General features: G+C 38.7%; 1 protein-coding gene across 3 annotated transcripts in view; it reads left to right on the top strand.

Annotated features, from left to right (window-relative positions):
- LOC126376490 (dipeptidyl aminopeptidase-like protein 6) overlaps positions 1-18,362 on the top strand; it is a 211,034-nt gene that overhangs the window by 169,140 nt on the left and 23,532 nt on the right. For 2 of the 3 annotated variants that reach the window (XM_050023913.1, XM_050023912.1), the window contains exon 7: positions 18,034-18,176. In XM_050023913.1, the coding sequence (XP_049879870.1) occupies positions 18,034-18,176 (143 nt within the window). The remainder of the gene's footprint in view (positions 1-18,033; positions 18,177-18,362) is intronic. The other variant, XM_050023914.1, reaches the window with a different exon arrangement.

The following is an 18,362-nucleotide window of genomic DNA, read 5'->3' as shown; positions in this document are numbered from 1 at the left end:
TTTGTTTAAGGTACCGGTAGCTAGGACTAACATGCGTAAATTTAGTTCATTAACAAGGGCCATTGAAATACTAAATGAAATATCACATAATCTAGATATTCACATGCTCATTGACTGAGTTTCAGACAGTAGCGTTTGAACTACTATGTCGCAAGTAAGATTGTTGTGATTGATTTTTGTTGTTGTGATTGTTTTTGATGTTCTTTCTTTCTAATATCGCTATCATTATCGCATTATGAAACCTGTAATGATGATGTTTTTAGCTAATAGTAATTTTATTTATTTTATTTATTTAAAAAAGTACAACCACATCACACATATTGAGCTTATTCCATAACTTAACTAGGTATTCTGACTGATACATGTGTAACAATAACGGTGTACATAGCACTCACAATGCATAAACTAATTTACAAATTTAACAATAGCAGAAAGGTAATTAAACTTAATTAAACTAAACTAAATCAAAACATACAAATAAACTTTGGTGGTAGACTTAAAATATTAACTCAAAAAGTGTCGAATAATTTTAGACCTGAAACTGTGTAACGTGTCATGAAATATGTCCACATCAATTCCAGCATTAATATTATTATACTCCTTAAGCATCCTCACAGTTGGTGACTGTTGGCCCAAATTTGTTCTACAAAAGGGCGTGTAAAATAACCTACTAATTTTATTCCGGGGATATCTTGATGGAACAGAAAGGGAGGAACACTCCGGAAGACCACCGCACTGTATATGACCATTAAGAATTTTATGCAAGAAACATAGATCAATCATAGTAATAAATAAATAAAAAAAATACGAACGATGCCCAGCTAAACGCATTCTCTGTTTTCCTTACTACCAATTAAGCGCGCCCGCACTTTATGCTCGTATTATTCTTCTTCTATCGTGTGGGTTGTGAGGTGGATGACCAGCCTCATCAACCCTGATGTCAGGGTTATGATTGAGCCGCCAAAGTCTCGTGACGTGACTCATGTAACGACTACACACTTACATCAGTAAGTAACCGGGACCAACGGCTTAACGTACAATGTCCTAACCAAACTAGGGATAACAAAATGATTTGTCCCCACCGGGATTTGAACCCGGGACCTCTGGATCGTGAGCAGAACGCTCAACCACTGGACCACGGAGGCCGTTTATATTGTTTATTTATTGTTAAAAGATATACGTTTGAAGAGTGAGGCCACCACACGGGTATCTTGCATACCTACTAAGTAGGTCTTAGCACTAATCTATAGATTACTTTGTAAGCTACTGAAATAAACATATATATTTTTTATTTTTTTGAATTCAGAAACGAAACAAAACATAAAACTCACACAATCCCCTCCCAAGACACAATTAAACGTGAAAGTCCGAGGAGAACGATTGAAATCGACTGGCTCTCCTTTTTACAAGGTTTTTTCTTTAAAAACGGCGGTCATTCAGCCACGAGGCCTTTCCGGGGAACAAGCCGAGCAGAAACGGCGAACAGAACGTGTTATTCAAATATTGGTATTGTAAACCCGCTTAGCGTGAGCAAATGGCCGATTGAAAAATGAATAGTGTTTTTTAAAAAAAACGGATTTATTTTTAACAGACAATTTAAACTTGTAAATGAAAATGTAAAGCACAGTTGTAATACAATATTACAATACAACATCGTGATAATCTCTCTATTGTCCCGTTTTCACAGAAAACTGAAAATGCGTTTTTTTATTATAAGTAAATAATATTATTTTAATATATTTTTGCTATAGGACCTTCAAGCACATAGCTCAATATTACTCAATTTACAATACGAAACCGGAAACAAACTCAAAAGTTCAAACCTACAACCTTGCAAGGCAAGGCTCGCACGCTGAACCATTATTGTGAAAAGAAATATAACATTTTATACATTTTCTCTTACATTTATAAACCTTACCGAAGACTTTTGAACGAAACGAATAAAAATAGCAGCCATATATTTATATTTCAATGCAATCCTTTCAGAAGTCCCGGTAGCGAATCGCGGACAATACTATCAGACGGCCCAATGCACTGACCTTTGCTGGTACCGTCAGCAAAAAAAAACTAAAGCTATGAGCGGTTTTTTTTTTAACTTTTCCCGCGGTTATTGGAATTTGACGTGGAATATTCCGCTAAATCACACCCCGGACACTTCATCCAAAAATCTCATTTTTTTTTCGTATGCCGCTTTTTCATTCTTTTTTATCGTGTTGGTTGTGTGGTGGATTACCAACCCCATCAACCTTGGTGTCAGGGTTACTAATGAGCCGCCAAAGGCAGGAGACAAGGCTTGTGTAACGACTTCTTACCTACATGAATAGTGACCGGGACCAACGGCTTAACGTGCCTTCCGAAGAACGGATCATCTTACTTTCGGACAACCAGGTGATCAGCCTGTAATGTCCTAAGCAAACTAGGGATCACAAAGTATTTTTTTTGTGATATTTCCCCACCGGGATTCGAACCCGGGACCTTCAGAGCGTGAGCCTAACGCTCAACCACTGGACCACGGAGGCCGTGGGCCGCCTAAAGGCCATCTACATAATAGTCGATTTTTTTGCAGCTATACAGGTTGTAGAAGCTGCAATAGTTTTAGGCGAATGAGACCTTGCGAAAGTGTAACTTTGCTACCTACTGAATAAAGATATTTTAGAATTTGAATATAAGTAAAATACGTAAATAATATAATAACTTTTCCACATACAACCATAAAAAACCTTAAAGGACCTAATTAAATACGTTTTTCATCTCATCTTATATTAAGTGATACAAAACAAAAGATTTCATAATTATTTCTTCGAAGTTCATTAGCTAACGAAGTACTTTATAATCTATTTTTTTGTCGACTCTACAAAGTTGCAATCTCTGAGTACGTTCAGCTGGCACGAACATATCTTTTTTTTCACCGTACTAACTATGTAGCCTCTCAACCTCAGTTTAGTGATGTATTAACAAGAGTGAACTGACTCATACATACATAAACTCACGCCTATTTACCATCGGAGTAAGCAGAAACTAGGGCAAATGGAATTCCATTTGCTTCGATCCGGACACACTTCTCTTCATCATCAATTTAAGAGCCACGCTCTTGTCGGTGTAGCATTTTCCATTCCAGTCTATCAAAGGCCAATTCCTTGACTTCCCTATAAGACACGACGTTAACCTTTTCTTTAATCTGTTCCATGTAAGCTCTTCTTGGTCTTCCCCTTCCTCTCTTTCCTTCTAGCTTTCCTTCTATGATGTTATTAATGAATTCGTCGTGTCTTATTAGGTGTCCAATCATCTCTTGCTTCACTTCTCTTGCTTCCTCCAAATTCATCAATCGTTTCATACACCCACGCCGGTTCAAAGCGGATCGTACTAAACCTTTTGAAGTCACTCAACTGAGATGAATCAGTTTTGAATGGAAATATACAGACTGGTTAGTAACACCGTATCGAATACTAAAGGGGATGATTCAGCTATATTATAGAAAAAAATCCCCTTAATATTAACAACCTCCGTGGTCTAGTGGTTAGAGCGTTAGGCTCACGATCTGGAGGTCCGGGTTCGATTCCCGATGGGGACATTGTCGAAATCACTTTGTGAGACTGTCCATTGTTTGGTAAAGACTTTTCAGGCTTGAATCACCTGATTGTCCGAAAAAGTAAGATGATTCCGTGCTTCGGAGGGCACGTTAAGCCGTTGGTCCCGGCTATTAGCCGTAAAAACACCTCCACCAACCCGCAGTGGAGCAGCGTGGTGGAGTATGCTCCATACCCCCTCCGGTTCATTGAGGGGAGGCCTGTGCCCAGCAGTGGGACGTATATAGGCAGTTTATATAATATTAACTCAAAATCATGAGCTGAATCATCCTCCTCAGTATTCGTTATGGTGTCACTAACAGTCTGTATATCTTATTCCCAGGATCTAAAATGATTTTTGTTTTTAGAGCACCCGTGCTTAGGGAAACCCACAAAGAGAAAATTCAAATAGAAAAAAAATTACAAGACAAGATTCACAAGAGCGGGTCCAAGTCCCGTCCGAGTCAGATTTTTTTCGATTTAAATTTTCTCTTTGTATTATCCTAACTTATGCCCTCGACGAGTCCTATAAAAAACCACTTTTGCGCACCTGTATTATTAAGAGCCTAATCTAGTTTTTTATTTGAAAACAATACGCACATTGGAGCAAGTTAAGAATCAATTCAAGGTCGTGAAAGGTGGAAATTTCACTCTATGTACGTACTACTAAAGTCTTGCTAAACTACATCATCATCATTTAAGAGCCACAGCTCTTGTCGGTGTAGCATTCTCCATGCTACTAAACCACAACACATAAAAAATACCAATAAACAACTTTTTCAGAAGCGACCACTAAAACAATACCTTCTGACAGCTGTCAGAACACATTTACAATTTCAAAATTAAATGAATGTTATCGCCAGACACTAATCGAGACTGACTCTCGAGACGTCACATCACTACCTATATAGGTACCTACTTCAGTTATTCTAACGAGAGATAGGGGAAAGCGCGCTAGAGGGTAAAATATACCCGGGTAAAAAGGTAAACATAAGACTATGAATACCCGCCCTTGCTCAGTCGGGCGTAGAGAATTATTTTATGCAAATTACTGGATTTAAAGAGAAAAGCCCAAAGTTAAGCTTGCGGTTTCAGCTTGTATAGTAGCGCGCTTCCATATTGTGGTAAAATAGAGTTTACTTTTTTAGAGCTATGTAGTGGAGTGTTCTTCTGGATTGGGAGATAGATGGAGCTGAAAATTAAAAAAAAATACACCGTACTGTATAGTGAGAGGGATGATTCAGATATGATTATAAGTTAATTTCAAATGAAATTTGTACGGTTAATATTTTATAGGGACGTGCCTAGATGTAACCAAAGATTTTTGGTGAACGGAAAATTATTTTCCATTATTATTATTGCGTATGGCAGACAAATATCCTGCTTGGATCAAATATCCAGCTTAAGCTCCCTTAACCAAGTCTCTGCTGCATCCGTCACAGAATGCAGCTCGGCTATACCACCTGGGAACCGGTGCAGAGGGCACTCGTTCACTATGTGAGATATGGTTTGGTCCGGGTGACCACATTCACAGTATGGTGACTCCTTTAAGCCCCATCTACACAGGTGATGGTTTGACTTTCCGTAGTCGGTCCGTATTTTCCATTGAAAACTAACATTTACATTAACATAAAAACATAATTAATTTTGCAACTGAAAATTCCACTTGATATTAACTCAGAAAAAAAAGACCACAAAAAAAAAGTTTTCATCTCGAGCTCCTCCGTGCTTCGGAAGGCACGTTAAGCCGTTGGTCCCGGCTGCATTAGCAGTCGTTAATAACCATCAATCCGCACTGGGCCCGCGTGATGGTTTAAGGCCCGATCTCCCTATCCATCCATAGGGAAGGCCCGTGCCCCAGCAGTGGGGACGTTAATGGGCTGATGATGATGATTAACTCAGAATCATGGGCTGAATCATCCCCTCAGTATTCGATATGGTATCACTAACACCTTGTGTAAGTAAGTCTGTATTTTATTCCGTTTACAAGTTGGGCCTCTGTAATAAAAAAAAAAAAAAGTTTATTTAGGTAAAACCTACGACACACATATACATTTACAACGTTAAAATATACACACATCAATATTAAAAAAAAAAGATAAAAAAGAAGAAAAAAGTTCAACGTACTTATAAGAACAAACAGGCATACCACCATAGCAATAGAGCTAACAACTGAGTCATCGGCAAAATCACTTTTGCCCACCAATAACATTTTCCGGCGACCCCACATCAAAAGAAGGTTTTTTCCATCAATTTTCTAAAGAAATATATTTAGTTGGAAACCATTAATCAGCACGTCCTTTCTTAGTTCCCAAGACTTTAATAAAAAATGAATCGGTATTTTGTAAACATAATCAATTACTTCTACATTCTGTAGTGCTCGTAAGTAGGTAGTTATGAGTAAGTTTCCAGAGTTTGACAGAAAAGGTGTAAACCTACACCTTACCCTGACCTAAAGCCGCGTTTCCACTTGACAACATTTGGCGCGCAACAGAGTAAGAGAGTAAAAAGTTGGTGCTATCAAAAATAATGTGAATTAATGTATACTTGTTGCCGAACATGTTGAAAGTTAGCGCAGAACTTTTGTTTAACAACTTTTTCTGTCTACACATCTATTACACGTCTGTCGTCGACAACATGTTGTCAGTGGAACTTATGTTGTTGCGCGTGACGTCTCTACTTGACAACAATTGATGCTTAACTAACGATGATCTCTAAACAAACAACAAGCAGCGAGACGTGTTGCGCTTAGGCTGGCAACGTTGTCAACGTTGTCGTTGTTGTTGTCATTTCGAGCGTCAGGTGTGCGCGACAATTGTTGCCTAGTGGAAACAAAGCTTAACCTATACCTCAGTGTATAAATAAGTGTAGTGTAGTGTAAGTGTAGTGTGCCTTTGCTTCTTATCCTCAACCATATCTGATTCCAAAGCCATAGTATTAAAATCTTTTAAGCTAGTAAATAACATAGAACTATGATGACCCATGATGTTGTGAGTGCTATTTATTGTGAGTGCTATGTACACCGTTATTGTTACACATATCAGTCAGAATACCTAGTTAAGTTATGGAATAAGCTCAATATGTGTGATGTGGTTGTACTTTTTAAAATAAATAAATAAATAAATGACAGTTCAATAGGAACCCTGATACCAGGTTAATGAAGTAGGTCACTGACCATAGATCTGACATCTCATTAATCACATTTCACGTGAACAAGATGATAAGCAGCATGGCAATCTGTTTTACTGTTCACCTTAGTATATGTGGAACAAAGCCAAGATTAATTTCCAATCATAAAATTCAATAACTTTGCCGGTATGGCTCGTAAAATAAAAATGGTTTTTCATTTAACAGATTCTGGGAGAATATTCATCGTAGAGTGTCTGAGACTTAGGGCGGCTGTGAAAAATTATCATTTAAATGGGCCATTATATGGAGCCCAGACTGTAACGGACTGTGAGGGTGTGCTACATACGAGCAGGCAAAACGGCGGATATTATTTTAATATATATGTCACCGTAAAATTGTAAATAAAAAGATTATAATCTATCTCGCGAGATTGTGAACTGTCGAAAAATTGTGAAACGTAATATACTGCTTACAATTTAACGTATTATTATTCGTCAGATTATAATCTATCGAAGTAAAACTGTTAAATCACAATCTTACAATTGTCAAATTGTCAACTGTCCGACGGCTGTCCCTGATTGGTCGGCCTTACAGTAGACCGTTCTGTGTCCATAGAGTTAGGAATAAAACACAGGTGTCAGTCAAATAAAATAAATGCTCTTCAAGATTGTGAAATCAAGTACGTATTTATTAATTATTTAGTAAGTAATCAATAATTCTGACATCACATGGTAAGAAAAAATGTATCAAAATTAAAAAATCTGAAACGTATCATTCAGTATACTTTTCGTGTGTAAGATAAACATGTTGGCGGCATAGGGGTGGCCCAAGGGCCACCGTTACTGTTATGCCTTGTAAAAATTATGACAAAACACTATTAATCTAAAAAAGAATTATGGATATCTATTGATTAATCCCAAAAATAAGTTATACCTAACAAACCAGTATTCCTAGATGTTATTATGGGAAAGTAAAACTATTATGCTAAAAAACGTTATGCAAAAAGGATTATGATAATTAAAATTATGACAAAAACATTTATGCATTTTAAGAGAATCCCAAATTAACATTATGCTCACTCTAATAGTTTTGTAACTCTATGGTATAGCACGCGAGGTGCGTTTCGTATCACAATTTGACGGTTTCACTTCGATAAATTATAATCTACCGAAAAATAATACGTTAAATTGTAAGCAATATGATTATTCGACAGTTCACAATCTCGCGAGATTCAAATCGATAGATTATAATCTAACGTTATTTACAATTTTACGGTGACATATATAAAAAATATATCATATATTTTATATATATTTAGTTTGATTACTTATGAGCAATAATGCCACCCATTTGTAATGATGCTAAATGTTTTATAAATGTCTGTGTGGTTTGTCTGTGTGCATCATCATCATCATCATCAGCCCATTAACGTCCCCACTGCTGGAGCACGGCCCTTCCCTGTGGATAGATAGGGAGATCGGGCCTTAAACCATCACGCGGGCCCAGTGTGGATCGATACTTATTAACGACTGCTAATGCAGCCGGGACCAACTAACGGCTTAATGTGCCTTCCGAAGCACGGAGGAGCTCGAGATGAAAACTTTTTTTTGTGGTCACCCATCGACCGGCCTTTGACCGGCCTTTGCGAAAGTTGCTTAATAAAACTTCAACAAACGCAGACCGAGCGCGTTTACCGCTGCGCCACCGAGCTCCTTGTCTGTGTGCAATAAAGTATATTTATTTTATTTGATTGAATAAGAAAGAAAGAAATAACCTATTTATTATTAGAGGACGCCGGTACACAGTAAAATTCCGGCCAAGTAGTTAATGCCATTTGCGCCAAATCTACAATAAGTCACGTCAAAAAAACCGGCAATTCTGACGGACACAATAACCTGACATATTACAGTATTGCACAGCAAAGGTAATATGGAGCAAACACTAAATTGATGGGAGGAAACCCAAAGCTGACACTATTCAGAAATCTCTCAAAAGATAATTTACAGCGCAAGGGTTGTCCTAATTCCGGATATTCGTACTTGATTACCATCTTATTCAACGAGCATACAAGATCTGGATATTCCAGCTCATCACTCACTGTCAGTTCATGCTACGTTGTTTATCCGGACACCCGGATGTCTAAGTACCTTAGTTTAAATATTGCTTCAAGTTTTTTAAGTTTTCGAATATAATGTACATTTGACATTGTAATTTACAAAATTAGTATGCTTCTTAATAAGAATATACCACAATTACAGTCATCATCTTCATCAATTTAAGAGCCACTCTCTTGTCGGTGCAGCATTTCCATGCTACTTTTTGGGGAAAAATAGGGCAGCGGTTTCCCTCTTGCCTTCCGCCCCGCAGTACAATACAATTACAGTAGAGATACAAAAAAACGATATATTATTTTACAGAAGCGACTGCCTGTCTGACCTTCCAACCCACGAAGACAAAACCAGCCCAATACAGGTTAGATCACATACCTCTGAAAATGCATTGTTCGGGAATGTGGGTTTCCTCACGATGTTTTCCTTCACTGCTGAGCACGTGATAAGTAATAATTTATGATCTAAACATGAATTCGAAAACAAATTCGACATACATTGGTTCACGCCTGTGCTGGGATTCAAATCTTCGACCTCAAAGTGAGAGGCAAGCGTTCTACCAACTGGACTACCACGGCTCCCGTCAGCTCTGGCTCAGCAGTAAACATATTTATTTTCCGTAATAAAAAGTAATAGAAATATAAGAAGTACCATGAATAAATTGAAAGTTCTACCATAACTCAATACCAATTTATGCTCGCCACTATATTCGAAAACCCGGATATCCGGGAACGGCGCGTACCCGGGTATAAGGACAAAGAAATATGAGCTCCGCAGAACATAATAGAACTTTATAGAGGGCTTAAGGTTAAATATGACCGCATACTTGTAAGTGATTTTGCGGGCATATTATCTTGCCCGTTGCCGAATACTTGAAAAACTTTTTAGAAATAGAAATAGAAATACTCTTTATTTGCTTTTGAAAAGGGTACATTAATAGATGGATGCTCATAAAAGTCTCTCCTTATCAGCTATCAACAATAGCATGCAAATATTGTTACAGAAACATTTCCAATAATTATCATTTATATAATTTACACCACATTTTTCCAATTCAATATTTTTGGGATAAAAATTCTTTAACGCTATAAAATTTATGGTAAAGAAGCCAGCTATATATATGTTTTTTTAAATTTTGAAGTAGGTAATTCTTTTATTGCGATTGGTACTTATAGGTATTGTTATAAATTATCATACCCATCCAAAGACAATTCCTCTGGTAACGTTTTGTTTTTGGGACGTTTCTGATAACCAGTCTGTCCATATCTCGCAGTATAAAATGTATGATAATGATTTTCGGGTGGGTTTAGAAGTAATTTCCAATGGATTTATTACATCTACAACTATTATCTGTTAATAAATAGATATGCCTTAAGTATTCTGATACCATAGTGGAAAGTACCTAAGTATAATCATTTACAGAAAGCCCAGTGAGCTGTGTGTGGGTAATTAGTTCATCTTACGATGGATGTAGGTACCCGAATTGGGATATAGTCATGAGCCCATGTATGTTATGTTATAATTATTTATCTCAAAATCCTTATACTTTAACCGGCTGACCGAAAATTAGTTTGTTGTTATAGTGGCCCCGATTCCTGCAGACACCGCCTAATTTTATTTTAAGTTATATCCGTCATTTTCATATCCGTCGAAAAGGAAAGGGACGGATGATTCACAGCTCTTAATTTTAGGAAGAATGAGTGAATGAATGAATAACCCGGGCGAATCAAAAGGTACGTCGCTGGTATGCAATCCGTTTGACGTGCTGTCTACTTAACTGTGTCGGGTTATTGACGGATGTAAAATTTTTAGACGGTTGGCTTAGATTTGTGCTTAAAATTGACGTGTGTTCCATAAATTTTATGCTTGTCGATTACCCGTCCCTTTCCTTTTCGGCGGATAAGAAAATGACAGATATAACTTAAAATAAAATTAGATGGTATTTACAGGAATTAGCACCACTGTAAGTGTAACTCGGCCATTTTATAGACAGTGGTACGGCAGTTCGGTGGCGCAGCGGTAAACGCGCTCTGTCTGCAATTGTTGAAGTTAAGCAACTTTCGCAAAGGCCGGTCATAGGATGGGTGACCACAAAAAAAGAGTTTTCATCTCGAGCTCCTCCGTGCTTCGGAAGGCACGTTAAACCGTTGGTCCCGGCTGAATTAGCAGTCGTTAATAACCATCAATCCGCACTGGGCCCGCGTGGTGGTTTAAGGCCCGATCTCCCTATCCATCCATAGGGAAGGCCCGTGCCCCAGAAGTAGGGACGTTAACGAGCTGATGATGATGATGATACGGCTCACCAACTATCACGTTAGTCTAATAGAAAGCTCGGTGAGGTGTGGGTACTTAGTTCATGTTGCGATGGATGTACAGTCATGAGCAATATCATGTACCCACTTTAGAACCCTGTCGCACTGTCATATTTGACGTTTAATGAGACTTACGGTTTCATTTGTCAAAAAAGTTAATGTGACATGGTTTCAAAGTGTATACACATATTAGTGCTCGGACCGTACCTCTGACTACCCCAATCGGGATATTGTCTTGAGTTTATGTTACGTTTGTGTAAATTGAACTTTGCTCATCTCAGTAAGAATAACACGCTTGAGTTCATGTATGTAATTTACATTTTTTTTTTGTTTGTCCGTAGGAAAGGCGAAGGAATCATAGTCCATACAGCCAAGTCATATGTTATTTTTATTTATTTTTTTAATTAAAAAATTCATAGAAGACCGAAACCAAGTCTGGCGTATTTGTACAGTCATGAGCAATATAATGTACTCACTTTAGAACCCTGACGTACTATCATATTTGACATTTAATGCGTTTTAATGTTTTAATGTGTCAAAAAAGTTAATGTGACATGGTTTCAAAGTGTATGATACATATTAGTACTCGTGACCGTACCTACTTGAAATATGAGTTGTGTGGTGTGTTTGAGTTATGGGTTATTCCGTGTTTTATTTTTTATCTGTTACTGTGGTGTCCCTTTATAATAAACGTTTTTTTCTTTCAAATACGCCTTCATGTTTTACCAACAAGGCACAATATTCACTGCCGGTGTCGTAAAATTCTGTATTTATCAATATATAGGGGAAGCGTGTTACTTGGAAGCCTCGTATCTTGAGCTTGTGTGCATCGCGCCTAACATACAATTTCCCGAAGCCCCATGGGGCGATATACGATTCTTCCGTAACTTTATAGCGTAACCCATCTTCTTACGCAAGAGGTAGGTAATAACGTTCCTATCGAGATACCTTGCTGATATAAATAACACGCGAGAAATTAATGGCTGAATATAAATTGGCGAAAAAAAAAAGAACATAAGTAGTCTTAAATACTTACAGCGTTATTACAGACGGCCTCCGTGGTCCAGTGGTTGAGCGTTGTGCTCACGATCCGGAGGTCCCGGGTTCGAATCCCGGTGGGGAGAAATCACAAAAATCACTGCGTGATCCCTAGTTTGGTTAGGACATTACAGGCTGATCACCTGATTGTCCAAAAAGTAAAAAGATCCGTGCTTCGGAAGGCACGTTAAGCCGTTGGTCCCGGCTATTAGCCGTAAAATCACCTCCACCAACCCGCAGTGGATCAGCGTGGTGGAGTATGCTCCATACCCCCTCCGGTTGATTGAGGGGAGGCCTGTGCGCAGCAGTGGGACGTACATAGGCAGTCTTAAATACTTACAGCGTTATTACAGAACGAAGACTAAAAGATAAGCTAGGTTTCAAATAGAAATCTGTGTCACGAAAGAACTCCCGTAACCGTGGCGTTACTGTCGCAGATTCTGCATAGAATTATTATGACTTATCAATTAGTTTCATTAAAATCCGTCGACTCCTTTCGTAGCGCGGATCATTATTTTAAACCTAGTCTATCCTTAGTTTTCGTTTTTTAATAACACTGTCATGGTTTTAGTGCCTTACCTTGACACCAGTTGATTTATTTATTTATACCTGGGGCCTGTTTAATAAAACTTACAATTGTAAATTACAACGACAATTTGATGTACATTGCGGAGTTTGTGATCACAAATATTTTGCAGTATCATATTAGCTACGTAATGAACACCAAATTGTCGTTGTAATTTACAATTGTAAGTTCTATTAAACAGGCCCCTGGGTGTGAATCCCAAGTTTGTTTTAGCCATGTACCTACCTTTCTTAGTTAGACCCACCCCAATAATTTCTAATGATTTTTATTATCTTATATAAACTAGATAAAATCTACGATTAATATGCCTTGAGAACCTCCATAAACTACTTCAGTCCTTGTACTGAGTTTAGCAAAGTTTTTATTTCTCCCAGAAGAGTCATAAAGAGAAAAGAGTGATAAAAGTATAAATCTTTAAAGTAAATATGTAAGTATTTTCATTTCACTTAGCTTTCCCTCGTGAAAATATATTAAATTTAGTAGTAGGTATTATGTGATTCATTTTCATATAATTTAATTTTTTATAACTTTTATCCAACAATGTTATAATTTAACTTTTAAGCTGCCTCAAACACGTGTATGTGTTGTATTATTCCTTATTTAAAAAAAAGAACCTTGAATCATGTATACGCCTGTAATAGTATAACATACGGTAATTATCATATATTCACCGTCTACAGGTAATATAAAATCGTTTCATGCGGAAAGCCACGGGAGCTCCGTGGTTCCTTCGCAATGAAAATCTGCACATTGACCTAGGTCTGCCAACCATTGCCCAATGGCTCAAATTAGCTTCCAAACGTTTTTTCGATTCTGCTCCGCACCACCCAAATCCCCTGGTAGTTGCGGCTTCCGAGTACATTCCGCTTAGGGACGGTACAGAAAAGTATCGGCGTCCGAAGGACGATCCCGACGACCCGATTACTCTAGCCATAGAGGCAGCCAATCAGCTCGCGACACCAAACACTTCAGGACCCCGATACCGACCCCGCCGGCGTGGTCGACGATTTCCCTCATTCAGCGCTTATCGCTATCGACCCACTAGGGTCGATTAATTCTTTCAAATATTTTTCCTCTCAGACGACGCCCTGAGCCGAGGTTCGCGCCCAACTGGGCACCCTCAGGCCTGTTGTCTTAAACGTTGTACCGGGTGAGAGCCTTCAGCGCTCCCCATTTGTCCGGCCAAGTAGTTAATGCCATCTGCGGCAAATCTACAATAAGTCACGTCAAAAAAAAAAGGTAATTATCCGTTGCATGTTATTTTTATGTAATTTTCTATCAAATCAAATCAAATACACTTTATCGCACAGAACTTAATTTTAATAATCAGACATACATAACACATGAATACAGTACAATTTGAGCGGCCTGCGTTGGTTTGGGTTGGGTTGTCGGTTTTTGGTTGAAGAAATTGGTTGGTTGGTTGGCGTTACGGCTAATAGCTGGGACCGGCGGCTTACCGTGCCTTCCGGAGCACGGAGTCATCTTACTTTGTCGAATAATCAGCCTGCAATGTCCTAGCCAAACAAAGGACAGTCTCACAGTGATTTCGGCGATGTCCCAATCGAGAATTGAAGTGGGACCTCCAGAGCGCGAGCCCATCATTTTAATTGATCACTGAGGCTGTGGTATTCTTTTATACATCCTTTCTTCTTCTAGGTACTTATTAATGTAAGTAGTCGTTACATGAAGGGCCTTTGGAGCATATCAGGGGCCTTTGGCGGCTTAACCTAATGGGTTGATGAGTTTGGTAATCCACGTCACAACCCACGCGTTAGAAAGTACATCCTTTTATTATTGTTATACTTATAACACATCATCATCATTATCATCAGCCCATTAACGTCCCCACTGCTGGGGCACGGGCCTTCCCTATGGATGGATAGGGAGATCGGGCCTTAAACCATCACGCGGGCCCAGTGCGGATTGATGGTTATTAACGACTGCTAATGCAGCCGGGACCAACGGCTTAACGTGCCTTCCGAAGCACGGAGGATCTCGAGATGAAAACTTTTTTTGTGGTCACCCATCCTATGACCGGCCTTTGCGAAAGTTGCTTTACTTCAACAATCGCAGGCCGAGCGCGTTAACCGCTGCGCCACCGAGCTCCTCTTATAACACATAAGTCAAGTTAATTTCTCAAGAATAGCGATTTTACGTCAAAATCTGTGCCCTATGTTATGAGAACCTAGTACTTGCAGTTATGATAGGTACTAGTTTCGCTGCCGAGGTGAATGACCGCAGAATGTACGTGAACAGATGTGCGCGGTATTATTAGATGCGACTTTAAGTACAGGGTGTTATGATGAAATATTGTGAACACTGTTTGCTGTTGTTGATGAGTGTACCTTACGCTCTACGAACGAATGTTATATTGGACCGTGCTGTTACCTAACATTTTAAGTTCTTAAGGCTGTTGGGACCCTCTATAAGTATATACGTTTCGGCGACAATAGATGGCGTAAGGCCGTGTATTAGGTTCAGGATAAAAATTGTGAAATTCTGACAGATCTAAAATTAACGAAAATAATTTTCGTTATTCTATTTAAATTACTTATGAATCTTAATCAAGAAAAACGTTATAATAAATTCAACTTTGTATCACATTTTTTTATGACGTCACAGTGTGCTTTTTCATACAAATTCCGTAGTAATTTCGTGTTTTGACTTTTTTCTCGGACTTTTCTAGGACACGTAGGTTATGAAAGAATTACGATGAAAATAGATAAATAGTCGATAAAGTCACTCAATTAAAGAGTATTCTTGGACTATACCATAACTTAATTAAATAACAAACGTCGATGGCGAAACAGAAGCGAGATTCACTCCGGCAAATGTGGTATTATCCGTATGATTCACATGCTAAATCCGTTGTATCTAAATTCATTTGAATCGCAATTGGGAATCAGATCGCTGATGAGTGTTTTGATGTTCAGCCATAAAACGGTATCGCTTCCCTTGAAACACATGGTGTTCGCTTATAGATCCACCTAAAAAAAATGTGATTGTAAATAGGGCGGAAGGCAAGAGGGAAACCACTGCCTATTTTTCCCTAAAAAGTAGCGTGGAGAATGCTGCACCGACAAGAGCGTGGTTCTTAAAGTGATGATGAAATAGGTACTAATGTTACCTGGGAGCACGGAAGTGCCCCCGCCAAGTCAAAAAAATTTAACGGCACGTCGTATCATCATCTTCTTAATAAACATGTTTACACGCAAATATGCTATATTTAAAGGAGTTTTGTTTTAGCATTCACCCGTGCTTAGGGAAACTCACAAAGAGAAAATGAAATCGAAAAAATCTGACTCGGGCGGGACAAAACACGCAGCTCTTGTCAATCCGGGACGAGCGTGTTAGCCATTACACCACCGGGTCCTCATCCTGGTCCTGAGAAATTTGTCCACGACACCAAAAAAAATATTTTTCAAAAATCACATTCAGGTGTGATTTTTGTTGACTACATGAAATCCACCGCAATAAACAAGCTAGAAAAAAAAAATGAAAAAAAACGAGATTTTTAAAACAGTCGCTTACGTGGTTTTCAATATAAGGCCAAAAGTAAGATGATCCGTGCTTCGGAAGGCACGTTAAGTCGTTGGTCCCGGTTACTGACTGTGGGCTTTCTGGTGTAAGTAAGTAAGTAGTCGTTACATGGAGCCATGTCAGTGGCATTTGGCGGCTCAATAGTAACCCTGACACCAGGGTTGATGAGGTTGATACTCCACCTCACACCCACACGATAGATGAAGAATATAAGGCGATATATTAAGCTATTATTTTAAATTTCGAACTCATAAAAGAGCACTGTTATATATTAAATTACAGGGTAATCACATAAAATAAAACCTGCATACTCAATTCCTATTGCATTGACGTCAATGCAATAGGACTCCGGAACCATCAAGTTTCATTCCAATGGGAAATCGTTAGTTCGGGTTTGGAATTCGGATAGCAACTACGTTTTGTATAATTATAATACATTTTCTTTCAATAAATCTTTTTAGCGTAAATAAAATTGTTTTTAAAAAGCATCACCTGACCCACCCCGTAATAACACCCTGTACATGTTTGTATTGGCAGGGAGCAACATTGACGTAGTCGATGCATGCTCCTGACATATTATTATGACGTCATACATCTCTCGATGCATTCACGCGGGGCATAATTATAACTGTCTGTGTGGGTCGGCTATCATACATGTTTATCGTTAATTATATAAATAATAATAACATAACACGAAATTGAAGGAGCTCTTGGAGGAGCTCGGTGGCGCAACGGTAAACGCGCTCGGTCTGCGATTGTTGAAGTTAAGCAACTTTCGCAAAGGCCGGTCATAGGATGGGTGACCACAAAAAAAAAGTTTTCATCTCGAGCTCCTCCGTGCTTCGGAAGGCACGTTAAGCCGTTGGTCCCGGCTGCATTAGCAGTCGTTAATAACCATCAATCCACACTGCGCCCGCGTGATGGTTTAAGGTCCGATCTCCTATCCATCCATAGGTAAGGCCCGTGCCCCACCAGTGGGGACGTTAATGGGCTGATGATGATGATGAACACGAAATTAACCAAGGAAATTATGACCCTATCTCGCTAGAACAATGTAAGTAGTTTCCCTTGAAGCTACAAAAAAATTAAGCTTCTAAATCAACGCAACTCAAAGACACGGCCATCTTTGGCCAGTCTTATTTTCATAAATTTCATATGGGAACAAAAGCTGTTTAATGTGGGAGATATGGCCCTTTTAAATCGGTTTGTTTAGTATACTGGGTTATATAAGGTATGCTTTATTTATTTATTTAGGTACACATACAGCAATACATATTAAACTTCATTTTAAACATACAAAATATTCCTTTAATGTATTTAATGTACTTACAGTTCATGAGCAATATAATGTACCCACTTTAGGACTCTGTCGCACTAACCTATTTGACATTTAGTGAGACTTACAGTTCAATTTGTCAAAAAGTTAATGTGACATGGTACCAAAGTGTATACATATTAATGCTCGTTACCGTACCTATCTATCCTAGGTATCATCAATATCTACGTTTGTTTTTTCCATAAGTTTATAATATATAATGCATATTATTATTATAATTATTAATCGGTTTTATAATGTTAAGAGATCATGTTACGAGTACTTTGAGTTGACGAGAGGAGTGATAGAGGCAACGATCATGATAACAACCATGAGACGATGGTAGCGATCATGATGAGATCATGAGAAGTGAGTTCTTCCCAAACAAAAGGCAAGCATGACATCATGTAATTATATCCTCATGTCGTTGTTGCAGTAGAGGTCCTCAAGTCACGGTCGGCCTTGTGGATGTCAGCTGACGGCCACATGGTGCTGTATGCCACCTTCAACGACAGCCTGGTGCACGAGCAGAAGTATCCCTGGTACGGAGCCGCGCTGGACACTGATGACCCCACCAAGGTTTGGTTCAAAGTCATTATTATTAGATTTAACAGACTCCGTGGTCCAGTGGTTGAGCGTTGGGCTCACGATCCGGAGGTCCCGGGTTCGAATCCCGGTGATCCCTAGTTTGGTTAGGACATTACAGGCTGATCACCTGATTGTCCGAAAGTGAGATGATCCGTGCTTCGGAAGGCACGTTAAACC

This window comes from Pectinophora gossypiella, chromosome 21 (genome assembly GCF_024362695.1).
Source record: "Pectinophora gossypiella chromosome 21, ilPecGoss1.1, whole genome shotgun sequence".
NCBI lineage: Eukaryota > Metazoa > Arthropoda > Insecta > Lepidoptera > Gelechiidae > Pectinophora > Pectinophora gossypiella.
This window is presented reverse-complemented; position numbering and strand designations above follow the sequence as displayed.